General features: G+C 51.4%; 1 protein-coding gene across 2 annotated transcripts in view; it reads right to left on the reverse strand.

Annotated features, from left to right (window-relative positions):
* Positions 1-27,364, reverse strand: part of AGO2 (argonaute RISC catalytic component 2) — a 114,371-nt gene that overhangs the window by 40,339 nt on the left and 46,668 nt on the right. Inside the window, exons 1-3 of one of the 2 annotated variants that reach the window (XM_032247117.1) lie at positions 23,274-23,597; positions 21,289-21,484; positions 7,066-7,186 (exon numbers count right to left, since the gene is read on the reverse strand). In XM_032247117.1, the coding sequence (XP_032103008.1) occupies positions 7,066-7,186; positions 21,289-21,365 (198 nt within the window). In that variant the 5' untranslated portion in view covers positions 21,366-21,484; positions 23,274-23,597. Of the gene's footprint in view, positions 1-7,065; positions 7,187-21,288; positions 21,485-23,273; positions 23,598-27,364 lie in introns of those variants that run through there. The other variant, XM_032247108.1, reaches the window with a different exon arrangement.

The following is a 27,364-nucleotide window of genomic DNA, read 5'->3' on the forward strand; positions in this document are numbered from 1 at the left end:
CACGACAGACGGAAGGGCCAGCTTCACCCGACTCAGCAGGACAGCGGAGGGGGTGGCAGGGAGGACGGAATCAAGGCTCAGTCCATGGGGGACTTCAGGGTGGGAGGAGGAAACAGCCGGGCCTGGGTCGGGGGTACAGGATGTGGTTTCATATCACTCTTTAAATATATGTACAAAGCGGGCCTGTGAACAACACGGGTTGGAATTACGCAAGTAGAGTTATATGTGGACTTTCTTCAGCCTCTGCTACCCCGAGACAGTGACACCAGGCTCCTCCTTTTTCTCGTCAGCATGAAGATGGAGGGGATAAGAGCCTTTATGATAATCCATTTCCACTTAGTGAAAAGGAAACATTTTTTTTTTACCTTGTGATTTCTTAAATAACTTTTCTCCAGCTTAAGAATATAAGAATAAACTATATAGGGCTGGGTGTCGTGGCTCATGCCTGTAATCCCAGCCCTTTGGGAGGCTGAGGCAGGTGGATCACCTGAGGTCAGGAGTTCGAGACCAGCCTGGCCAATGTGGCAAAGCCCTGTCTCTACTGAAATACAAAAACTAGCCAGGCGTGGTGGTACATGCCTGTGACCTCAGCTACTCAGGAGGCTGGTGCAGGAGAATCGCTTAAACTCGAAAGGCAGAGGTTGCAGTGAGCTGAGACTGTACCATTGCACTGTAGCCTGGATGACAAGAATAAAACTCTGTCTAAAAAAAAAAAGAAAAAAAAAAAAGAATAAACTATATAATACATATAACATATCAACTGTGTTAATTTACAGTTTATGTTATTGTTAAGGCTTCTGATCAACAACAGGCTATTAATAGTTTTGGGGGAGTCAGGTTATACATAGCCAGGTGCAGTGGTTCACACCTGTAATCCCAGCTCTTTGGGTAGCCGAGATGCGACCATGGTTTGAGCCCAGGCATTGGAGACCAGCCAATATAGAGACTAGGCAATATAGAGAGACCCCTTCTCTGCAGTCCTAGCTACTCAGGAGACTGAGACAGGAGGATCGCTTGAGCCCAGGAAGTCAAGGCTGCAGTAAGCTGTGATTGCGCCACTGCACTCCAGCCTGGGCAACAGAGAAATTGTTTAAAAACAAACCAAAAAAACCAAACAGGTCATAAATAAATTTTTGACTGCATGGGAGATCAGCGCCTGATATGTTTCGCTGTGTCCCCAACCAAATCTCAACTTGCATTGTACCTCCTAGAATTCCCACGTGTTGTGGGAGGGACCCGGGGGAGATGACTGAATCCTGGGGGCCAGTCTTTCTGGTGCTGTTCCTGTGACAGTGATCCGATTGGTTTATCAGGGTTTCCGCTTTTCCCTTATCCTCGTTCTCTCTTCCCGCTGCCATGTAAGAAGTGCCTTTTGCCTTCCGCCACGATTGTGAGGCTTCCCCAGCCATGCGGAACTGTGAGTCCAATCAAACCTCTTTCTTTTGTGAACTGCCCAGTCTTGGGTATATCTTTATCAGCAGCATGAACGTGGACTAGTACAGCACCCCTAACCTTTTTGTGGTTCAAAGGTCAATTGTATAGATATTTCTTTTTCATTAGTGGTACTTCATAATAAAATTCTAAGTAAGTCATACATAAGTAACAGTAACTGAAAGTGCACATTTGGCATAACGCTGGCAACATGGCAGGGATTCCTGCAGCCACTGGTTCCCACCCTTCCGGTGCCTCTCTTTACTTTCAGTTAAGGAAACAGATCTGAAGGGGCTGACTGAGCCGCCGCAGGCCATGCGGCAGGAAGAAGAGGGGCAGGTGCCCGGTCAAACCGTCCAACTCCAGAAAAGGAGACAGAGTCTCTGTGGGCCCAGGACCAGGGGCCTGGCTGCGCATGGTGACGGGGGAACGATTCCAGTACAGACTGGCAGCTGCCTGGTCCCAACAGGAGTGGCCGGGAGGACGTCATTCCCGTTGTCCAGAAACGGCACACGCGGGTCACGGCGTGCAGGCGGAGTGAGCTCGGGAGTGGGAGGGCACGTGTATTCCACACATGCCCCGGCCAGGAGGTGCTATAGACCCGAGCACATCTGCGGCAACAGCACTCACGTGTGGCCTACAGTGCTGTGCCCTGGCACAGATCGGATGCCTGCCGATGCCACCCTTCAGAAACCTCTGCAAGCAAAACTGAGGGGCAATTCCAAGGGGCCTATTTTCCCACAGCAAAATACACTCTAATTTGTAAATGTATTGCAGTCCAGCCTCCGCTTGGCTCGCAGAGGAAAAAACAGCAGAGTCACCCCGGACTCTGTAACTGTCTGCCCAACCCGTGTCTGCAGTGGCTGGCTGGTGCTCGCATGGGGCAGCTTATGGCTGTGTGGAGATTTTAGGATGGCCATCACGCCATGAGGGCAGGAGGCACGCGGCTCTCTGGAGGGCAGGACTCGTATGCATCCAGGCTCCCAGCAGCAGGTGGCCCACACCTGGGACACTGCCACCTCCCAGCAGCTCGAACGCTCGATCCCAATGACCCAACATCTGAAGGTCACTCCCAGCGCTGCTGCCTCCTGTGTTCTGACCCCAAGCAGGTGGCCCGCCAGCCTCCAGCACGCAAGGGGACAAGCCCCGCCCACCTCACAAAGCGCTAGTGTCAATTGTGGCGCAGCGCTAAATTCTGGGAGTGGCCCAAATGCCATTTTCTGAACATGGATAATAGAAAATGTCAGCTCCGGACTCCCATCCAGGGCCTGGAACACAGCGAGGCAGCTGTGACATCCAATCTCCCCAGACAAGCCAAACCGCATGCTGGCCTCCCTGTCTAGAAATCCTCAGGGTGGGAGAAGTAAGACTGTCACAGGAAATCCCTGTTTCAGTGTCATCACACAACTCAGCAACAAAGAGAAAACAGCACTCTAAAGGACGCAAAGCGGCCAGCTCAGGGGCTGACGCCTGTAATCCCAGCACTGAGGGAGGCCAAGGCAGGCGGATCGCTTGAGCTCGGGAGTCGGAGACCAGCCTGGGCAATGCTGCAAAACCCTGTCCCTACAAAAAGAAAATTAGCTGGGCATGGTGGCATGCTTCTATAGTCCCAGCTAGTCAGGAGGCTCATTTCAGCCCAGGAGGCAGAGGTTGCAGTGAGCTGACATCGTGCCACTGCACTCCAGCAGCTGCCTTTCAAAAGGCTATTCCTGCACTAAGTTTGGCTGTGGCCCTGGCTGAGCCCACAGTCTCCCTGTCCTCTGCTGCTGAGGAGGGGGAGAGGGAGGCACTGCAGGCGTGGTATGTCTGGCTGGCCACGAGGATCCCGACCTGGACATGGCCTCCCTGGGGCAGCAGGAAGAGCTGCCACACCCACTGTGTCTGCCAGCCAGGGCTGCCACGGGCCCCTTCCAGAAGGCCCGTGCAGCTCACGTCTTGTTGAAATGTGCCAGGAGGTCTAAAGGCATCCTGGGACTCTGCAGAGCAGCAGCTCTCAAAAGGCAAATCACTGTCCCAAAAGACTTCAGCACCAAAACCAGCCCTACTCAGCACATCTGCAAAGTGTAGGGGATTTCAAAGTCACCTGGTGGGGGACACAGCAGGTACAGGGAGTGGCTGCCAGTCAGGGCTCGGCAGCACTTCCGGACCACCTTGCACTGGGCTGGGCTGGGGTCAAGGCACCTGGCTGGCTGGAGGGACCCTCAGCTCCAAGAGATGGCAGGTCAGCCCCAAAGATGCTTGTGCTGGGCCCAGGCTGAGCAGGTCCCCCACCGCATGCTGCCCAAGTCTCCCTAGGCTTCTCCTCGCCCCCTGACTTCTCTCCCTGAGTCTTCAGGTGCAGAAGCTTCACTGCCTTGGGGGCCCTTGGTCTCCCTTGCTGCCAGACACCCCCATCCCAGGTCAGGAGGCACCAGCCAGGCACTCCTGTGGTCACAGCATGGTTGCGCTGGGCACAGACGTGGACAGACAGGAGCGCTAAGCTACCATCTCCTTCAGCTTCCAGGAAGGGTCTGCTATCAATCAGAGCTGTGGGTCTGCCCTAACTTCCTTCTGGGAAGGAGACTCCTGTGCTCTCCACCACCCCTCCCAGACCATGCCAACTAGACATTCAATGAGATCATTCAATGAGACGCGGCGATACACTCTCAGGTTCATCTCCCACCAGCCGAATCCTTCTGGGCCATTGTCACTCATCTTTGGTTATTTGGGGAGTTTACAGCAGTCTCCATAGGTTCTTGAGCAGTGCTCCTTCTGGTACCTGTCCGAATATTCTACTCAACTGAGCAGAGACGCTCCAGGGAGCTCAGACCTTCCATGGGCCCCGACAAGGGGAGGATGGGGCAGGACCCAGGACTCAGAAGAATAGACAACACATATCATGCCTTCAAAAAAGGACCCAGGACTTCAACCCAAAATGTTCATCAACTTGTATCGTTTCCTGGGTCTCCATCTCCAGTTCCGGAAGGTGAGGGAGTGAGGCCGGGTGGTCTCAGCATCTCCCAGGCCTGGGAGAACTCGTCTCTTTCCACACAGGGGATGGGATGAAGGCAGGCAGGCTGACACTGCAGGAGGGGAGCAAGGGGCTTCATGTGTAAGGGCAACGTGACACAGGCCCTCTGCACAGAGACCTGGCAGAGCTGCCAGAGTCCTGAGAGCCCCCAGCATAATGGAGCACCAGAACCATTCCGCTCTTACCGCAGGGGAGGCATGAAAAAGTACTTTGCAGAAAAAAAGAGAAAACCCAAGGACGACACTGGGACATAATGCAAGAAGGTGGGCGTGGGGACACCTCATTATACAGGCTCTCGCATAGGAGGGGTTAATTTCCGCACCTGCAGAGGTCCTACAGAACCCCTAAGACTAGTGGCAGGAGCATGGTCTGCAACCAGGGAACCCCCATGCTGACCGAACACAGTGGCTTCGAGCAGGTTCTCTGCGTTCTCTGGAACCTGAGCTGTTCTTTTCTTTTTTGTACCTTTCTTTTTTTGTTTTTTTGAGACAGAGTTTCACACTTGTTGTCCAGGCTGGAGTGCAACGGCACGATCTCAGCTAACTGCAACCTCTGCCTCCCAGGTTCAAGCAATTCTCCTGCCTCAGCTTCCCAAGTAGCTGGGATTGCAGGCACGTGCCACCATGCCTGGCTAATTTTGCGTTTTTAGTAGAGATGGGGTTTCACCATGTTGGCCAGGCTGGTCTCGAACTCCTGACCTCAGGTGATCTACCTGCCTCAGCCGCTGATGCTGGGATTACAGGTACCACCCGGGGCCATGGGGTACAGGCCCCAGGCCAGAAGCTCTTTTTGGGGTGTACATGCTCACTGAACTCTCACGAAGCCCCTGGGAGGTAGTTTTTGTTGCCACCTCTCCATGTTACAGGTGAGGCAGTTGAGGCTTGCTGGGTGAGGTGCCCCAGGTCCTGCCACAGGAAGGGCCAGGCCAGGCCTCACACCCATAGCTATGTTTAACCCAGAGTGCGTGTGCAGGTGATTTCCAGAATGACAGGTCTCAAATGTAAATATCAGATACCATACAGACTCCCTCAGCCCCTTTTCAGAAAAACTACCCTGATGCCCGCCCTGTGTGTAAATATAAATATCTGCAGACAAAACTGCGCACAAACTCTTTATGCTCTTCTTTCTTATAAAACTTTAAGTAAAAACAATGCAAATTCAGCACAAAATTTTTAAATGACTACCTTTCAACGCCACGGCACGTTAGTTTGCAAGGGGTGATCACACTGGACTGATGTGCGTTTGGTCCTAGGACCCACTCCCACTGGGAAGACCAACGTCTGTCACCCTGGGCTGGCAGCAACAATGCACAGACCGCCGCCCCCGCTTGGATCCATGAGGTCGCTTTATGCAGGGTCCTATGTCGTCACTTGGCCTCTGCTCAGTCACAGCACATTCTCCCCTTGCCAGAGCATGAGAACGTGGAGGAGCACCACTGGATGCTGAGCCTGGGGCGCCCCGTGGACCATCCAGAAAGGCTGAAAGGAGCTTATTCAAGATTATCATCAAAATGAAAAAACAGCTACTCTGGAGGCTGAGGTGGGAGGATTGCTGGAGCCTGGGAATTGAAGGCTGCAGCGAGCCATGACTGCACCATTGCACTCCAGCCTGGGCGATGGAGTGAGACCCTGTCTCAAAAGAAAGAAGACTGAATGTAGAGAGAGCGGCTTGCCGGCCCCTTGCCCTCCCACTAAAATAGACATCCGTGACAGCAACTTGAGACCCTTTGCACACTGAGCTGGCTTCCTTCTCCGGAACTTGGGGTTTAAAAAGCAAACTGTGTACGCTGTCCCAGAGGGAGTCAGCCTTTCATTCTCACAGTTGTTAAATTCCTGGTTTCTGATGTGTGTGCTTCTTAAGGTATGTGTTGAGATTATTTCTGAGCTAGGTTTCTGTTCTTCTTCTACTTATAAACAACCCCTGCATTGCTCTGGAGCAGCACATTTGTTGAAAGATGTTCCCAAAAAGTCACAACTTCTGGGCAGAAATTTTATTACTTTTTAAATAAAGCCATGATAAGGATAAAGGTAATAAGAGAAGGTGACATTTTAATAAAGCGCTACTCCCGGGTTTGACTCATCCCCATCATTCTAATTTCAGATGAATCACTGGCCACAGGAGACTGTTAACTGTGCCTCACTGCCATGGCTCTCTCTCACACACCCCCATATGAACTTACTTTTCCATAGGTCTTTTTGTAGAGATAAGAGTCTCACTCTGTTGCCCAGGATGGAATTTGTGGTGCACTGAGATCGCTCTCTTCAGCCTCGAACTCCTGGGCTTACGTCACCCTCCTGCCTCAGCCTCCATAGGTCTTTATAATACTGGTGCTTACTCTTTGCCCTTGTCTGGTGGTGGTTTGTGGCTTGTGTTTTGTGTGTGTACGTTGTACTTGAAGGCTGGTGGTTTCCAGTTCTCAATCTGTGTTTGGACCTAGACAAGTTAACTCCTATCACCAAAAACCACAATACACAGAAGATAGTTTTTATGGATCTCAGGACGAAGCGCGTGGCAACGAGCTGCTCTCTCCTCCTCAGGGGAATAGTTTTGTGTATAAGAACAGGCGTGGACGTTATAGCACGTCACGGCACGTGATTCCACCAACGGAACCCCAGGGAACTTACCTTGTCCCTCCCGATCGGAAGGGGCATGGCTGTGTACAGATTCTTCCTGCCATCAAACACGGGCTTCCGATCCCCAAAGATCTGGGTTTTAAAGTGCTGGACCATGTGTTCCACGATCTCCCTGAAACAAAGACAAAGTCAGGCAACACGTCAATAAAACGGAGAACGTGGCATACAAGGACGACATTTTTCTTATGCTGTTAGTATTATTTTTTTTTCTTTTTTTTTTGAGATGGAGTCTTGCTCTTATTGCCCAGGCTGGAGTGCAATGGTGTAATCTTGGCTCACTGCAACCTCTGCCGCCCGGGATCAAGCAATTCTCCTGCCTCAGCCTCCCGAACAGCTGGGATTACAGATACACACCACCTTGTCCAGCCCATTTTTGTAATTTTAGTAGAGACAGAGCTTCACCATGTTGGCCAGACTGGTCTCGAACTCCTGACCTCGTGATTTGCCCACCTTGGCCTCTTAAAGTGTTGGAATTAACGGCATGAGCCACCACACCTGGTCCTCTGATGCTATTTTTTTTTTTTTTTTTTTTTTGAGACAGAGTCTCACTCTATCACCAGGCTGGAGTGCAGTGGCACAATCTCGGCTCATCGCAACCTCCACCTCCTGGGTTCAAGCGATTCTCCTGCCTCAGCCTCCTGAGTAGCTAGAACCACAGGCGCACACTACCATGCCCAGCTAATTTTTGTATTTTTAGTAGAGACGGGGTTTCACCAAGTTGACCAGGATGGTTTTGATTTCTTGACCTCGTGATCCACCCGCCTTGGCCTCTAACGCCATCTTTTAGGCAATTTTGTAAGACCTGTGTCTCCTTTGGGCAACATGACTTCAAACTTCTATAAAGCAGCAAACCAGGCCCACGAGTGAGTTTGTGCTCATGCATTTAGTCAAACACAGGAGAACCTGGTATGCGCCAGGCACTTTATACGCCACATACAGCAGATGACGGACACTTCCAGAACCTCTGGAGCTCCTCAGAGACACTGACGAGAAGAGCTATGAAACGGATGCTTGCTGCTGGGAGGGACAGGGGTTTTAGTGCTGGGGGCTCAGCACTCCCAAGCCCCACTTCCACACCATGACAGAGAGGCCCCAGAAACATTCTGCAAACCTCCTGCTGGCCTTGGGCTCTGCTCCAAAGAGGTACCAGCTTGGCATAGCACTCTTCTGGCATTTCAGGTGGTTGTTTTATTAGCAACAGGGTCTCGCTCTATCACTGGAGTACAGTGTCGTGATCACTTCTCACTGCATCCTCAACCTTCTGGGCAGAAGCAATCCTCCCATCCCAGGCTCCCAAGCAGCCAGAACTACATGCCCAGGCCACAATGCCCAGCTAATTTTTAAAATGTTTTTGTAGAGAGGAGGCCTCCCTTATGTTGCTCAGGCTGGTCTCAAACTCCTGGGCTCAGGTAATCCTCCCGCCTTTGCCTCCCCAAAGTGCTGGGAGTACAGGCATGAGTCACTGTGCTCAGCTCAGAGGGGTTCTGAGGCATTTCAGCTCCACTCACTAAATGCCTGATGAAGCGCAAATGTGAAGAGCCGAGGTCCCTGGCTGCCCGCAAAGGCCCACATGAGGGAAGCACGTAGAGGCCCACGGGATACTTTCACTAGGAAATGCCAGCTCAGGGGATGTGGTAAAGAGGGAGAGGCAAGTCGACCAGCAGGGGAAGTAGCCGACAGACCTCCACGGGGAGGGGCGATCGGAGCTCTGCATGGCTAGAATGGTCTTTCTCCTGAGCAGAGCCTCAGTCATCTCTCAGGAAGCAAGAATCTGCCAAGTCCTTCCATTCCTTTCCCAAAAGACGAGGCAAGCTGGCCTGGAGGGCTTTCCTCACTCAGAATGGCTTTGCTTGGTCCATCTCCAGCAGCTGCAGGGATCTGGCTACCCTGCCCTCCACATCTGCAGTCTGGGGAGTGCCCACAGCAGATGCCCAGCGCCTCTCAGCAACATCTCTGAGGGCTCCACCAAGCTGCATCCACCTCTGACAGTGCTGGGAGACCTGGCCTGGGCAGGGCACGGCCCCGGCATCCATCCCTGCCATGCCCGCCTGGTAGCCAGGGTACAATCTCACCTGGCACCTCCCCAACCTGTTCTGGGCTGCCCAAGACAAGGTGTGCCCTGCAGCTCTCATAAGAGGCCAGCTCATTCCTCCGCGCTCTCTCCAAACCATTACAAAGGGTCCCCAACCTTCAGAGAGCCACATCTCCCTGGCCAGGACATCACCGTCAACTTGAGGTGCAGATGGCTCCATTGGAGGGGGAGGTGGGTTCTACTCACATTCAAAGAACAAATCAGTCCCACCTAATTCAAACTTGAGCTGAGCAGAGTAAGAGGGCACACACCCCGACTCTTTATAAGGCTAGCAAAACCTTTCTGTTGAAACTGGACAGGGAGAGTACTAAGTGAAATCACGGACTGATCACTTATAAACAGAGATAGGAACAAGACATTAACACACTGAATCTAGCAACATGTTTAAAAATAAATCACCTTGTCAAAGTTCCGTCGATACCAGAATCAAAAGATTGCATTTAACATCATAAAATTAATTAACATAAAACAGGTTATAAACCTAAAGACCATAACTGAAAAATGCCTAGAAGAAAACATAAGAGAAAGATGTTCATAAACATTGGGATAGACAAAAATTTCTAAAAACTTTGTCCTTAAAGGAAAAATTCATAAACCTGGCTTCATTAAAATTAAAAACTGTGGCCAGGTGCAGTGGCTCACACCTGTAATCCCAGTACTTTGGGAGGCTGAGGCAGGTGGATCACGAGGTCAAATGATCGAGACCATCCTTGCCAACGTGGCAAAATCCCGTCTCTACTAAAAATACAAAACTTTGCCAGGTGTGGTGGCACACACTGCTAGTCCCGGCTACTCAGGAGGATGAGGCAGGAAAATCGCTTGAATATGTGAGGTGGAGGCTGCAGTGAGTCGAGATCGTGCCACTGCACTCCAGCCTGGCAACAGAGCAAGACTCTGTCTCACCAAAAACAAAAAACAAACAAACAAAAACTTTTACCTATCTCTTTAAGAAAGAAAAAAAAAAGAGATACAGTCATAAAAACAAAAAGCCAAGGCCAGGCGCAGTGGCTCACACCTTTAATCTCAGCACTTTGGGAGGCGGGTGGAGCACCTGAGGTCAGGAGTTTGAGACCAGCCTGGCCAATCTGATGAAACCCCATCTCTAATAAAAATACAAAAAATTAGCTGGGCACGGTGGCAGGCGCCTGCAATCCCAGCTACTTGGGAGACTGAGGCAGGAGAATTGTTTGAACCCAGGAGGCGGAGGCTGCAGTGAGGCGAGATCGCGCCACTGCACTGCAGTCTAGGCAAGACAGAGGGAGACTCTATCTCAAAAACAAACAAACCAAAATGAAAAGACGAGCAATTGACTGGGAGGAAATACTCCACAATCACACAGACACACTTCTAACAACGCGCTTGTACACATAGTATATTTAAGAAGATTTTTACAACTCAGTAAGACACATAATCCAACTTAAGTTAGCAAAAGATTCAACCAGACACATGGCAGAAGAGGATACACAATGGCTGGTGAGTGCATTCACGGATGTTCATCACCAGGCTATAGGGAAGTGGAAATGAAGCCACGGACACCCACCAGAAAGGCTAAAATCGGAAACAGTAACAATACCAAGAGCTGGTGAAGGTAGAGGGAAGTGCTCTCTTCCATGAGGCTGATACGACTACTTTGGGAAAAAAGTGTGGCAGTTTTTTTTTTCTACAAAGGTCAATGTCTATTTACCACCCTGTCTAGCAATATCTGACACAAGGAAAATGAAAACACATATCCACGCAGACATTTGCATACAACTGTGCATAACAGCTCTGAACTGGAAGCAATTCAAGTAAATGTCCGTCTACCGGTGAATGGACACACACTGGACGCTACACCTACACACGACGAAATGCTTGAATCACTGCTACATGCAACGTGACAGGCGTCTCAGAAATGTGCTTGCGGAACGAAGCCAGACACGAGGAGGAACAGGTACACGATGATAACGATCCCACACACAGGAAACTCTAACAAGGAAAAGCAGTCCACGTTGACAGAAAGCAGGTCTGTGTTTGCTTTGGGACAGGGGAGCTTAACTGAAAGGGGCAGGTGCATCGGGGTTGTTAGTGTGTCCTATTGATTTTGGCGGCTCTTACCGGAGCGTATATTTTTTAAAGACCATAGGCCCACATGAAGGCATGCCGAGGAGGTAGCGTGGGTTAGGTTCCAGAACAGCACAATGGAGGAAATGTCACAATAACGCGAGTGGCACAAGGTGTGTGTTCCCAGCACACAGAAATGTTGTTTCCACTGTACTGCAGTCTAGTCAATGAGCAAGAGCATTGTGTCAAAAAAAAAGTACATACTTTAATTAAAAAATACTTTATTGCCAAAAATGCTGAAACAGACATGAAGTGAGAGCATGCTGCTGGAAGAAGGGCAGTGAGAGGCTTGCTTGGCACAGGGCTGCCACTAACCTTTAATCTCTTAAACAGTAACAAACCGTACCTGCAAAGGGCAATGAAGCGAAGCACAAGATGAGGAGCGTCTGCACTTCAGACACGTGCACTTTGTTGTACGTAAATTGTATCTTGATAAAGTTGACATTTGTACAAAATCAATGTAACATATTCTTTAAAAAATTATGACAATCTCAGCCAGGTGTAGTGGCTCACACCTGTCATACCCATGCTTTGGGAGGCCGAGGTGGGCAGATCACTTGAGGTCAGGAGTTCAAGACCAGCCTAGCCAACATGACAAAACCCGTCTCTACTAAAACCATAAAAAAATTAGCTGGGTGTGGTGGCACACATCTGTAATCCCAGCTACTTGGGAAGCTGAGGCATGAAAATCACTTGAACCCGGGAGGCAGCGGTTGCAGTGAGCTGAGACTGTGGCACTGTACCCCCACCTGGGCGACAGAGCGAGGCTGCATCTCAAAAACAAAAACAAAAACTATGACAATTTAAAAAGCATTTAATAAAATTCAACATCCATTCATAGATTTTTTGGAAACAGAGTCTTACTCTGTCTCACAGGCTGGAGTACAGTGGTGCAATCATAGTTCACAGCAAACTTGAATTCCTGGGCTCAAGGATCCTCCCGCACAGGCACCCAAGTGGCTGTGACTCTGGGCACGTGCCACCATGATGGGTGATTATTTGCTGTTTGTAGAGATGAAGCTTTGCCATGCTGCCTGTGTTGGTGGTGAACGGGCTCAGGCAATCCTCCCATCTTAGCCTCGAGCCAGGATTACAGCTGTGTGCCATCCTGCCTGGTGCTCATGAATTTTTTTTTTTTTTTTAAATTAGAAAAGTAGGGATAGAAGGAAACATCTTAATCTGGTAGGAAATCTGCACAGATAACCTTCTCGGTCTATAGCAAACCAACTTTCCCTGGGTTTGCAAAGTGACAAAGACGCCCACATCACAGCTTCTGTTCAATGCTGCACAGCAGGTCACAGTTACCACCACAGGGTAAGAAAAGGACTGCAACGAAGAGAAAAGCTGTCATTGCTGGTGGACATGAGGACTGTAGTTGAAAATCCAGAAGAGGCTACGGAGAAAAAGGAAGCTTCAGAAAGCCAGAGCGCGGTCTCCTGGCCTGCGGAGAGCTGCAGGCCTCTCACAGGGCGAGGGCCGCCTCCGCCCCTTTCTTCACTCCTGTGATCTCAGGGAAAGAGGCGGCCGGAAGAGGAGTGGAGGAGTCAGACATCCAACAAACATCTCAGCGATGCGGCTGCAGGCACCACCTCCTGCAGGGATGGGTCCCCCCCCCGCCTCCCTGTCCTCTCCCTGTCGGTAAAATCCACATTCCCACAAAGATTTGGTCCCTGGCAGTACACTGGCAGTCCCCCACCCCGCTTTTTATTCCTATGGGACAATCTCGTGGCCACTCTAAGTTGCATATCACAGCAGAGGAATTCCCGAGGGGCTTGGCGACACAGGACCGCGGTGTTTGGAAACAGTTATTTAACTGTAGAACGTAACATAATGGCAACACATCATTGATTATGTACTCCAGAATCAGTGGCCACCCTCCTCCTTCCAGTTTCTAAAAGGAAAGACCCCGGCCTTGACCCCCACCTGTCTGCCCTGCAACTGGACAGCAGCAGCTGCAGCAGGGGCTCGGGGGTCCTCCCAGAGCCACACGCGCAGGGAAGGAGGGAGGGAGGCCTGGGGGCTCCAAGTCCAAACCTGTATTCACAAAGCTTTTCTTTGAGAGTCGGAAACATGAAAAGACATTAAAAAAAAAAAAAAATCAGGAAAGAGATATACCATGTTATAGATCAGAATATCTTCCTCAAACAAATCCATCCTTTTAATTTCAGTAAAAATCCAGAGAGGGATGTAGTTTTGATAGCATTTAACAAACTCATCCTAAAATACAAGTGGGAATCTGAGGGACAGAGGCTGACAGGTGTTCCCGAGGAGGAGCACCTGGAGGAAGGATACACTAGATCTCCACATGGAGAAAGCCACCGGGAGGGAGGCCGTGGGGCTGAGACAGGCAGAGGCCTCAGGACAGAGCCCAGAACCAGGCCCAGGATGGGGGCAGCAGAAGAGAGAGGGCAGGACACGCTTCTCAATGACTTCTGTCAGGCAACCACATACCCAGGATTCAAGGAACTACGACTCAGCTCAGCTACTGGAAACACCCCGCTGGATGCATGCTCACTGTCCCCAGCCCCATCCAGGGCTCGGCGTGATGAATCCAAGTTCACTGACTGTCCTGCGGGCCCCTGGAGAAGGGGTCAGGTCCAGCTCATCCTGCACACCTAGCACGGCATGCAGCTTGGGCTGGGCAGATCTCTCTCGAGAGGGAGGCTGTTCGGTCGTGCCAGCCAGGCAGTGCCCCGAGGGGCGGCTGTGCATACCGGTGGGGTCGGCCGGCCGACAACCCTGGCCAGCACTCAGGCCTCCACCGCCCAAAGACAGCATTCCTGGCCATCTGCCCGCAGCCCCACTGCCTCAGGGCCCACTGCTGAGGGTGCAGAGGGGCCAATGTTGTATAATGCAAAGGAAGTGGACCTCGTGGCTGTGGCAGCAGGATGGCACCTCGCTGCCTAGTTCTAACACAGGGGGCCCTTCCCTCCACAAACACAGATGACTCCCACGTACTTGCTACTGAATTTTCTTTCTTTGTAAAACTGTGATAAAATAGAGATAACAAAGAATTGACCATTTCAACAAAGCGTTCAGTACAGCGGCATTAAGCATGTCCATGCTGTCATGCGACAATCACCACCCCCTGTTCACAAACGTTTTTCATTTCCGTGAAATGAAACTGTACCTGTGAGGCACTAACTTCCCGGCCAGCCCCAGGAGCCACCCTGGAAGCTGCTCTCAGAGTCCCTGAGTCTGGCTCTTGGTTTCGATCCAGTGCGGGCACTGGCAAACGAGTGAGTGAGCCTGCTTGCAGACAGCCAGCTCTGCTGGCCACCCAGGTCTCAGGCTGGCCCTTGACCTCCCGAAAAGGTAGAGCCAGAAGCCCATCTGCACGCATCCCATCTGCCAGCGGTCAACTTGTTAACACTTGCTCTGCGAAGTACCTGAGCGGGGGCCAGCTCCCTCCCCGGTTACCACCCAGGGCAGGGGCAATGCCAAGCAACACCCCACACAGGGCCAGGGCCGCCTCGCAAAAGCTGGAGCACACTTGCTGAGGCAGAGAAGCAAGGGCATGCCCGTTCGCTTGTCTGCCCTTTGGACATGATTCTGAGGACTTCCCTCTTTCACAGAGGCCATTCTTTCATTAACTTCTCATCACACAGCTTTTGCCTTAATATGTTCTCGTTATTAAGTTTCACAAACGGATAAGGCTAGAAGTCCCAGCCTGGGCAACTCAGACAGACCCCGTCTCTACAAAATATTTAAAAATTAGTGGAGCGTGGTGGTGTGTACCTGTGGTCCCGCTACTTGGGAGACCGAGGTGGGAGGATCGCTTGAGCCTGGGAGGTCGAGGCTGCAGTGAGCCATGACTGCGCCAGCCTGAGAAACAGAACAAGACCCTGTTTCAAAAATTTAAAAAAAAAAAGCTAAAAGTCTGTTTACACTACCCACTCATCTGAATCCCCTTCTAAGAAGTAACCCTATCCTTTTCAAGTGTGTGCTTTCACATAAACACACAGGTATCTGCAAATACCATTGTTTTATTATTTTGTATACACATGGTATCAAACCCACACTTGCAAGGCTTGCTGTGTCTCTGAGATCTTTCCCTTAACTGTATACAACGTAGCCACCAAGTGGAGAAGCACAGACAGTCCTCATGCACCTCAGCGCTCACGCCTTAACACTTGCTACTTAGCTGCCTGTGCTTCGGGGCTTGGAGGTCAGCCTGGGAGCTCCACTCCTCTAACCCGCCACTTCCTGCTGATCTTTAGATGGTGTCTTCTGTTGTTGGGTTTTTTTAAATTTCGGAGTAGTCATCCTATCCATCTCCTTGAGATATGACGACTGAGAAGAAGTGGTGGGTCAGAGGGCAGATGATGTTTCTGCTTTAATACACGCACCAGGCTGCCTTTCAAAGAGGCTGGACCACCTGCCCTCCCGTGGATGGCTCGTGCCCAGAGTCACAGAGCTCCAGGTGGGAGGCCGAGTGAGACACAGCCATGCTGCCTCGCCCTCACTCCACAGGCACACGGCGATCGCGTCTGCAGGTTCTTCTGTGGCCACTTGACAGAGCTCAAGACGAACAAGGAGGAACAGGGCAGGGAAGGGAGGGGAGCCCACCTCCTCCTCGAAGCCCACGCATGCTTCTCAGCACAGAGCATGGGGGCAGGGTCTGCATGACCTCGGCAAGGCTTAGGTGGTGAAGGCTTGCTCCCATGCTTTCTTGGGGTTCGCTCAAGACTGGCTGCGTCGTGCAGCCAGCTCGGTGCCCACAGCTGTACGGGAGGCTCCTGAGGAGGGCCCTTGCTTGCAGGAACCCCACCCCGGCAGCCCCAGGAAAGGGCCCGACTGTACTGCAGAGCCTGAGGACACTGGGGCTGCTTCAGCATGCAGCTGTCAGAACCACACGGAGGTGACTGAGGGGCACAGGCATTTTTCTCATGGCCTTGGAAGAGCCTCCGTGTTAGACTCATTAAACATCTACCCAGGGCATTGGACAAGGCTTTAGGCAACGACTCAGACACCATCCTTGCTCTCACAGGGACTGCAGTGTGGTAAGAGAAACAGGTAAGACACAATGAGCAGCAGCTCGGAGTACCTCCCTGGACCCGACTCACGGGGGGCTCAGGGTCCCACCTCCATCTCCCTTTCCACCTCTATCTCCCTGTCTACTCGGAGCGGTGCTGACCATAAGCACCATCAACCTCCCCACTAGGGACAGGAGCTGTGTCTGCCTCAGCCACCACTGCATCCCAGGGCACTGAGCTGATGCCTGGGCAGGGATCTCAGGAACGTGGGTTATGGGAGGAGGGAGGAGGCAGGCCAGGGGCTCTCACATAGGTCTTGCAAGCACAAACATTTTACTTCTGACATTTTTTTATGCTGTTTTGATGGACTGTCATTTTGAGATAGGGCCTAAATGTTCCTATGTTTAGGCAGCAACCCCTCCAGCTGGCTCCCAGCCTAGCAGGCTGGCCTTGGCCCTGAGCACGCAGCCCCTGCCCTGCATCTGCTGCTGACCAACTGCGTGACCCAACCCTGTCAGGTGACACCTGGCAGGAGTGTGGCAGCACAGTCCTGGAAAGATACCACGTTCTCATCACCTTCAGCCTCTTTCTGGTGCCAGGTGACAAAGCCTTGGTCATGCCTACTTTCACAAAGGAAAGCTGCTTGGGTACTGTGGTTGATGGCCTACGGGCCCACCTGCCACCGTACTAGTCAACAGCCCAGAAAATGTGGGCTGGGCACGGTGGCTCATACCTGTAATCCCAGCACTTTGGGAGGCCAAGATGGACAGATCGCTTGAGGCCAGGGGTTTGAGACCAGCCTGGGCAACATGGTGAAACTCTATCTATACTAAAAATACAAAAATTAGCTGGGTACAGTGGCTCATCCCTGTATTTCCAGCACTTTGGGAAGCCAAGGCGGACAGATCACGTGAGGCCAGGAGTTTGAGACCAGTCTAAGCAACATGGTGAAACCCAGTCTCTACTAAAAGTACAAAAATTAGCCAGGTGTGGTGGCACATGCCTGCAGTCCCAGCTACTCCAGACAGCTAGCTGAGACACGAGAATCGCTTGAACCCAGGAGGTGAAAGTTGCAGTGAGCACAGATCATGCCACTGCACTCCAGCCTGGGCAACACAGTGAGACTCTGTCTCAAAAAAAAAAAAAAAAAAAGAGAGAGAGAGAGAGAGAAAGGAAATGTGTATGCTGCTTCATGCCCTCCTTCTGGTTCTAAGTACTCCCTAAACCACAGATTCACACAAGGCTCTATTCCAGGGAAATGCAAAAACAAAGCAGCAGTCCCACACATGGAGAGCCACACGGCATGAGATATACTACAAGATCTAGGAGGACCTTCAGCAAAGAAAGCTGCTTAACCCAGTGGTGCACATAGCTTTTGTTCAGAAATATGTTTTAGTAGGTGCATATTTAGAGAAGCTCATGTAACTCTCAAGATATTCCGTACACGTTGAGTGAATTCAACTGCTTAGTTTTATGGATATGAGAACTAAGTCCCCAGACATTCTGTCTCTTAGCATATTTGGAGTTTTGCAACCCTCACGGCTTAGAACACTTTCACCACCCCAGAAAGCAACACCATACTCAACGGCAGTCACTTCCCACCATTCCAGGGAGAGAAAAATTTACACAACCATTTATAGTGGCATCAAAGAATATAACATACTTTAGATTCACAGCAGCCACAATAAAAAATTTGACGGGACTTTCTAGCAGAAATTGATGAGTTGTTTATATTTTTCATTTTATCTACTTGGAAACGCAATAGATCCAGAATAGCTACAACAATTGTGAAGAACGACAAGTTTGGAGGAATTATTTAATCGGATTTCAAGCCTTACCCCTTAACTATAGTTAAAATGACCAAGAGTTCCTGGCCTAAAGGCAACACAGAAGAGATTCCAGAAATAGATCCACACACATATACAGGCTGAGTACCCCAATCTGAAAACCCCAAATCCAAAATGCTCCAAAATCTGAAACTTTATGAGCACCAACACAATGCTCAAAGGAAATGCTCATTGGAACATTTTGGGTGTCAGGTTTTTATATCTGCAATGCTCAACTGATAAGCATAATGGAAATGTTCCAAAATCCAAATAAATGAATATATGAAAACTCGAAACACTTCTAGTCCTAATCATTTTGAATAAGGGATATTCAATCCGTACAATCAAATGATTTTCCCCAAAAGTCAAAAGGTAAATCAGGAGGGGAAAGAAAAGTATTTAACAGACCCTTACCTCACACCATACATAAAAATTAATTCAAGATGGATCACAGACTAAATATGCAAGTGAAAACTATAATTCTAAAATATAAAGAGAAGAATATCTTTATGATCCCTAGGTAGGCAAAAATTTCCTAGAGAGAATACACTGTGTAACAGCTATTTTAAAAAAATCTATAAATTGGACTCCAACAAAACTAAAAAGTTCTGCTCATTAAAAGAAAGACACCATTAGGAAAGTGAGATGACAAGCTTTGGACTAGAAGAAAATATCCCCAGTACAGCTAGTGCTCGACTTACGACCACAATTGGGACCGGCAGACCGGTCGTAACACAATTTGGTTGTAAGTTGAGTAGGCTATATGTACAGTTGAAATGGTGCACGCGGAGATGGTAGTGCTGCCAGAAGCTGGTCCGCACTGTCGTACGCCCAGCTGGGCAACGTTTGCGTTGCCAGACACGGAGCAGTCGTGGCTAGCGATTGTGGTCGTAAAGTCGAATGGTTGTAAGTTGCATAGGTCATAAGTCGATCAATACCTGTATAAACATACATGATGGTGGTTTTTAGGTGCCAACATGTCTAGATTAAAGAATAATCCAGAGAACTGGTAACGTGTGGCTCCTGGGTGTGTCTGTGTGGCTGCTTCCAGCAGGGACTGTGTGTCAGCCAGGGACCAGGTAGGGATCTGCCCGCAGTGTGAGCAGTGCCATCAAAACCGCTGGGGGCCCAGATAGAAAAAAAAAAAAAGAGAGAGAAAGAGTGATTTCCTCTCTCCCTGCTGGGGCTGGGACATTGTCTTCCTCCTGCCTTGGACATCAGAACTCCAGGCCCCCTGGTCTTTGGGATCCAGGAGTTAACAGCAGCCCCGTGAGTTCCGGGTCTTTGGCTTCCCTGGTTATAAGGCTTTCAGACTTGGCCTGAGCCTCACTACTGACACTCCAGGGTCTCCAGCCTGTAGATGGCCTGCTGTGGGACATCTTGGCCTCTACAATAAAAAGAGCCAATTCCCCTAATAAATCCCCTCTCATATCTGTAGATACATGTACAGTCATGCATGGCTTAACGCTGGGGATATGGCCTGAGAAATTCACTTAGGCGACTTCACTGCAGTGTGAACATCATAGACCATATTTATATACACACAGGAGGTACAGTCTATCACACACCTGGGCCGCAAACGTGTACAGCATGTAACTGTTGAACACCGCAGACAACTGTAACATCATGGTAAGCATGTGTGCATCTAAATACTCCTAAGCCGGGTCCAATGACTCACACCTGGAATTCCAGCACTTTGAGGGTCTGAGGCAGGCAGACCATTTGAGGTCAGGAGTTCGAGACTAGCCTGATCAATATGGTAAAATCCTGTCTCTACTAAAAATACAAAAAATTAGCCAGGTATGGTGGCAGGTGTTTGTAATCCCAGCTACTCAGGAGGCTGAGGCAGAAGAATTGCTTGAACCCAGGAGGCAGAGGCTGCAGTGAGCCGAGATCATGCCGTTGCACTCCAGCCTGGGTGACAGAGCAAGACTGCATCTCCAAATAAAAAATAAAAAAATCTAAACTAAGAAAGGGTAATGCATTGCTCTACAACATCCATGTCGGCTATGACAGCACTGGTGATGGGAATTTTCCAGCTCCCTTATCATCTTTTGGGACCACTGTGGTGTATGTGTTCTGTCACTGGTCAAATGTTGTCACATGGTACAAGACCGTCCCTCTATCCTATTGGTTCTGTCACGCCGGAGGACCCTGACAAATGCAACTTGCATCTAGAATATAATAAAAACTCTCACAAATCAATAACAAGACAAGAAACTCAGTAAAACAGGCAAAAGACTCCAACACTTTGCTAGAAATAATATATCAGTTAATCGATGAAAGTAACATATATACACGTGAAAAGATGCTCAGCTCATCAGTAACCAGAGAAATGAAAATTAAAACCATGAAAGAAAAAAAAAAAAAAAAGAAAAGAAAAGAAAATTAAAACCACGATGAGAAGCCACTGTCCACCCACCAAAACACAAAAATAAAAACGCCTGACCACACCGAGCGCTGGTGGGGGTGGGCAGCCTCGGGAACACCCAGCAGAGCTGATGGAAGGAAAACGGGATGGGCACATGGGAACAGCATTTATGTGGCGGGTTCACATGCAGCTAAACGTACACCTGCCCTTCGACCCAGCAATTCTACTCCCAGGTATTTACCTAAGGGAGATGAAAACACCTCCACAAAAAGAACTTCAACAAGAATGTCCATAGCAGCCTTGTTCATAACGGCCACAGCCTGGACTGCCCATGTGTTTACAGGAAGATGAAAAACAGGTGATGAAGTCGGCAATAACAGTAAGCTGTGAGGACACACAATGGCGCAGGTGGGCGTCGCCAATTCTGCTGAGTAGAAGCAGTCTGGATTCAGGCTCTGTCACTACATGGACCCGGAAACTAATCTGTGACACGCACAAGAACGCAGTGACTTTGGGGTCTGGGGACGACTAGAAGAGGGTGTGAGGCAACTTTCTAGGGTGACCAGTGTACACATTTGTCACAATTCTTTGAGTTGTACATTCATGACGTTAAGTATTTCACTATCCTGAAATTGTATCTCAATACAAAAACTTTTTCTCTTTTTTTGCTTTGTTTGCAGTCCGTAGGTTTGACTCTGAAAACCTGTTTTTGGGAAAACCAAATACAGCTGAAACATTCTGGAAAAAAGTCAGATGGCGCTGACTGAGAATTTAAGAGTTATCAGTTTAAACGCTGTGTCTGTCCTCGCAGACCACTTACGCAGGTCACCGAAGGGTGAAATGTGATACCTGTTAACTCTCCTCGGGCACTTCTCTGGCTTGATATCCAATTCATAATGATAGATGTCAATTTTGGGGATGTCCATTTCGAAGAAATTGGCCTGTAATTTGATTGTTCTCCCGGAGGTCCCAAAGTCGGGTCTAGGTGGAGGCTTGAAGGCATATCCTTGGATGGGGGGTGGCGGCGGCGCAGGAGGCGCAAGTGCTGGAATGGCAGAGAGAACAGCCGTTATGGGGAGCGCGGTTGCTCGAGGCCCTCCCACCCCTCGGCCCCAGCCACCACACGCCCCCGCTGCTGTTTCCATTCATGTCCAGGCCAATATGGCATTCCACAGAGGCGGTGTCTCAACCTTAAGCCAATAATTGACTTAAAATGTATCATAACAACTCAAACTTGCTACATCCATTTCTGTTCTTTCTGCCTGTCAGACACTGGGCAGAACCACGTAGCCTGAATTAGCAGCAAGGGAGACAAGGCAGAGAGCCCAAAAGTGTCAAGGTGGTGCCCCTCCCTCGCTGCTGTTTATTCGTTAACTCGGGAAATGCTTTTCATGACACATAAGCAGTAGAAAATTCATCCCAACTCAAGTTCTCAGTGGCTCCATGCTAGTAAAGTTCAAAACACGTGTTTAGAAAAATAAGTATTTTCCAATAATAGAATACTTCCAATTTTCACTCAAATGTCTGCTAAAAAACAAAAAACAAAAAACCTTCTCCTTTTAAAACAAATCCCCTGTACTTCAATCCCTATTGACATTCACCAGAAAGAGAAAGTAGTCTACCACAAATAATCGGAGCTGTCCTTACTGTATTTCGGACCTACAAACACCCAGAGACTCCTTGAATTACTTGCTTTTTATTTTGTTTCCTATGAGAAAACTAACATGCTTTAAAGGTTATTAAGTTCGCTGAGTTACACCATTTGGAAATGATCACGGCAGCTTGGTCTTCCACCAAGCTGTCCTGACTTCATGGATGACACATCTACAGGCGTCCACAACACTCCATCCCGTCAGTGGCACACAGCACGTGCCCCAGTGTGCTGGGCGCCATGCCCTAGGCCAAGGCTACAAAAATGAACCCAGTCAGGCCAGGCACGGTGGCTCACACCTGTAATCCCAGCACTTTGGAAGGCCAAGGCAGGTAGATCACCTGAGGTCAGGAGTTCAAGACTAGCCTGGCCAACATGGTGAAACCCCATCTCTACTAAAAATACAAAAATTAGCCAGGCGTGGTGGCGTGCACCTGTAGTCTCAGCTATTCAGGAGGCTGAGGCAGGAGAATCACTTGAACCTGGGAGGCAGAGGTTGCAGTGAGCCGAGATTGTGCCACTGCACTCTAGCCTGGGTGACAGCAAGAGACTCCATCTCAAAAAAAAAAAAAAAAGCAAGTCCTTAAGCAGTTCCCATGACATGCAGACAGTTTCCACTTGTCAGTGATCCACAGGATGGCGTCTGATGGCTTTCCATAAGCTTAGCAGGTCACTGAGATCCTTCTCAGCACGGACCCTGACGGCGACCAGGAGTGGACACTGCAGTCCAGGTAGGTCAGCGGAGCCGGCCACTCCCTTGAGGGCCGACTGAGCCTCTCCGTACACCAACACTGGAGCAGAACAAAGTGCTCGCCAACATGTGGCCCTGTTCTCAGGTGGCTCCAACCACCCAGTGAGACAGCTCCCAGAAAATTCCAGGACAGAGCCAGGAATCTAGCCCCATGGCCAATCTCAATTCCAGGGTAGGGCGTGTTCCCCTGAGGGAGGAGAGTCACTGTCCTTTGGTGACTCCCAGTTTACAAGGTGCTCATGCAATTACTTAACCGAGCCTCACAATCACAGCACAAAGGGGCACACTGCTGGCTGCGAGGTTTGGGGCTGGAACACAAGTAACTCACAGGTGAAGCAGAGCTGCGAGTCCGGCTCCGAACCAGGCTCCTCCACCCGGGCCCCAAGCAGAGTCCCGGCACAGATGCCGCCTGGGCCCAGGTCTCAGGCTGACCCTCTCTCCCCTAGGGAGACCCCCCGCCCCGAGACCTCCTCCTCTGCAACACCTGCCATGGGAGACGGGAAACCTGCACACAGCCACTGGTACTAACCTCTGTGAATAAAGGCAATGAGAAAATGCAGGGGTAATTCATATAATCTGCAATTTCCCAAGAGAGTCCTTTCTTGCTTCTAGCTTTTAATTATGAAAATACTGATACTTCACGAGAAGGCACATGGAATATGAAATTACAAGTTAAAGATGTAAAAGTTTTCCAGGCAGAGAGGCCGGGAGGGCCCACCTTCCCGAACCTTCAGGAAGACACCTCCACTGCCGAGGACACCTCTGCAGACCTGAGCCCTCGGGGTGCCTGAAATCGGCTCTGAGCACCCACAGGGAGTCCCACATGTAAGCTGTAGACACAGGCTGGGAAGATCAAAGCCGAAGCGTGTGGGAGGAGGCGGAGCAGAAGTGTGCGGACGTGCACAGGGAGGAGGCGACGACATGAAGGGCACTGGCTGCCCGCCCCCCTGGCCCCGGCTGTGAGCCCCTGGCCCTGGAAGGTGAATAATGCACCAAGATGGGGACCAAATGTACAAGAGGCCACAAGACATGGATGGGCCACACACGCACTCATCCCATTTGACACGGATGGTTCTAAAGGGAATTCTAATTCCACCCAATGACACATTCTCCAAGTGCTCTCTGTTGAAGAAATGGAAGCCTGTGAGGAGGAGGCATCCAGGATGCCTTCGCCGAGAACATGCCACCACACTGGCATTCACAGAACGGGTCCTGGTTCCCGCTGCCTGTCCAGTCCAACAGCTGAGTCCGAAATCCCTGCTCTGCATCCAAGACCCAAACTCACCTCCCCACGACCACCAGGTCCGCTGGCGGCACCCTCCTCCATCTCCTCCAGCCTCCAAGAATGCTCCAAGGAGCCATCGAGGTTCCACCTCTCCGTGGACGCTCTCCCCAGACGCCCCATGGGCACCTCCTCCTGAGGCCACAGGCGGCACGCCCTGCCACATGTCCCACCCAGCAACTAACGAGTCTTATTTTAAATGGGTTTCCAGTTGTTTCCATAAGTGTTAGTCTTGTCTCTGTACTGAAGGTTGAAACCCTTGGGAACAGAAAGGCAAATCCTCTTTCATTCAGGAATCCCAGGATCCTAGCGCAGGGCACCTCAGCCACACTGCAGGCTCGATTTCAACACAATAAAATAGATCATGCCAATGCTTAGGTGTCCCAGTGCATATAAAAGTTCCATTTGCACTATACTGCAGTCTAGTAAGTGCAACAGCATTGTGTGTAAATAATGGAACAGAGGGAGGCAGAGAGGGAGAGAGGGGGGCAGAGGGGCAGAGGGGCAGAGAGGGAGAGAGGGAGAGAGGGAGGGACAGAAGGAGGGAGGGAGGGAGGGAGGGAAGGAAGGAAGGAAGGAAGGAAGGAAGGAAGGAAGGATGGACGGACGGACGGACGGACATACTATCTGTGCAAGGCAATAAAGCAAGGTGTGCCTGTGGTTGGAAGGGACCTCAGCTGCTGCTGGGAGGGGCAATGGCTCCCCGGGACCCAGGGCTGGCAGGCCTGCTGCACTTAAGGCCATACCCATTCCTTGGAAAGTGAGTTCCGAGGGCAGGGCCTGGAACCCAGCGTAGCGTCACACACAGCCGTGCTGTGTTTGCTGAATCGAGATCACTCAGCGTGTTTATTTAAGATTCCAGTTTTAGAGCCGCATCTCACACAGCGAAAGGGAAACGTAGTGAATGAGTAATCGGCTTCCTGTGTGAGCAACTGGGTCACGGGGAACACAAAGTTTCAGTATGCACAGCGGACGTCAGCAGAGGTGGGCAGCAAGCCAGCAGGCGGCCCCCCGAGAAACCCCTTTCAGAGCTGGCTCCTCCCCGACTTTCCAGGGAGTGATTTGGGGCAGACTCCTGCCACCTGCCCCGAGGGCCATCTAAGTAAGGGACAGGGGCTGGGGAAAGTTGCTGCATGAGGAGGAAAGTGAGGGCCTGCCGGGATCCCCCGCAGACACGTACCCTGGAGTGGGGAGAGCAGCAGCATCAATTCAGAGTCATTAAATAAATGAACGGCCCAGCTCTTCCATGAAGTCGATTTGGCTACCGGTGAGTGAACCACAGGCCCAGGCTGGCATCCACAGGCTGCACAGCTGTGGCCTGAGCTTGGGTGGCAGCCTCGCTGTGAGGCTGGCACAGGGGTCCATGGCTGTCTCCTAGGAACCGGCCCAGGGCTCAGCACCAATGTCTCGGGATGCAAACGGTTAAAGTTCTGTCACCCAAATGTCACGCAAAGCTGTTTCCGAAGCCATGCTTCTCCATGGTCCTCCTAGAACTCTGCATTCCTGACACTGGGCATCAGCCAGCAAGCGTGCAGGCTAAAGAACACGAGAAAGATAGCTCAGGGCTGCTAAGCACTTCTGTGCCACACCCTGCGCAAAGCCGGGTGCAGACCTGGACTCTGTGATGCCAGAACAGGGGTGCCCTGGCCAGGCAGTGGCCGAGCAGCCACTGAGATCTGTGCCATTAGCACGAGCCATGGAACGGGACAGGTGACGGCCCAGTGAGCACAGCCCGGAGAGGAGAGGCTATCAAGCTGTATTCTCCTGCTAAAATCAGGACACGGGGGTGACAGCTCACCTGCCGTCTACACAGGCAAGCCTCCCTTGTGGCCACCCAAGCTGACACTAAACACAGTCACAGCAGTGTTTTTGGTAAAATGGACGGAGGCAGTCTCAAATGCGTACTGAGAATGCAGACGGAACATCTGCTCCTGTCAGCCGGAGTGCAGACAACTGTGCGCTGTCTACCGCGCCAGCCAGGGCCACCAACAAGCCCACGGTGAGCCAGAGTCAAAGCCTCACCCAGCCGGCATTCACAGAGACGCGTCCGGCCCAGGCACCACGGCTGCGCAGGGACAGCTGCAGCTGGGTCCCCAGCTGATGCGTTCCACCGCCCCCAATCTGACTCACAAACTGGGGCAAACTGACCTCAGCAGGGGCGCTGGAGCCCCCCCCAAGTCTGTGAGGACACACCAAAAGTCAAATGTGACGAGACCGGGGGCGGGGGGGAGATGGAGTTCTCATGCTTTGGGGGTCCCAGGTCCCTGGCGCAGAACCCGCCGAAACACAGACGCAGAGGAAATGGAGGCACAGGCAGGGGTCCCAGGTCCCTAGCCCCAGAACCCGCCTGAACACAAATGCTGAAGAAACAGAGGCACAGACGGGGGTCCCAGGCCCCTGGTCACAGAACCCGCGTGAACATGGATGCGGAGGAGGCGGAGGCACAGACGTGCCCCATGTGGAAGGGAGTCAGCAGATCCCACCCGGCCGGCGGCCGGTCACCCCCCCTCCACAGGGGAGGCTGCTTCTGCCACCAGCCAGAGCTCTGCAGCAGGAGAGAAGGGTGCACCCTCCAGCCCTGAGCAGGAGCTGCTGCATCAGTGCTTCTCAGAACCAGGGGCATCGGCCCAGGAGCCAGCTGATGCCATCCAGGGGTCTCAATGTGGCAGTGGGCAGCTGGTGCACCCGGCTCAGAGAATACGTCCCGGGGAACGCTGACCATCGGCAGGAGCCCTGGGAGCTTTTCGCCCCAGGGACGGACCCTGCCATAGCCCTAGGACCTCATGGGTCCCAGCTTAGGAAACAACGCCTGCCCCTCCTCCTGTGGGCATAGGGACACAGGATGTAGCCATCCAATGCTGCGCTCTGCTTGCATCCACTCCCTGAGAAGGAGGTTTTGCCTCCACTCGGGCCCACGGGAATGAAGGAGGGAAGGAAATTCTGGGTGCAGCCCCGGGTGGGAGCAGCCCCGGGTGGGAGCAGCCCCGGGTGGGTGCAGTCTCAGGTAGGGGCAGCCCCGGGTGGTGGCAGTCTCAGGTGGGGGCAGTCCCCGGTGGGTGCAGTCTCAGGTAGGAGCAGCCCCGGGTGGTGGCAGTCTCAGGTGGGGGCAGCCCCGGGTGGGAGCAGCCTCGGGTGGAGGCAGCCCTGGGTGGGGGCAGCCCCGGGTGGGAGCAGCCTCGGGTGGAGGCAACCCTGGGTGGGAGCAGCCCCTGGTGGGTGTAGTCTTGGGTGGGGGCAGCTC

The sequence above is a fragment of the Sapajus apella genome, unplaced genomic scaffold (genome assembly GCF_009761245.1).
Source record: "Sapajus apella isolate SASKATOON/1434 unplaced genomic scaffold, GSC_monkey_1.0 scaffold3, whole genome shotgun sequence".
NCBI lineage: Eukaryota > Metazoa > Chordata > Mammalia > Primates > Cebidae > Sapajus > Sapajus apella.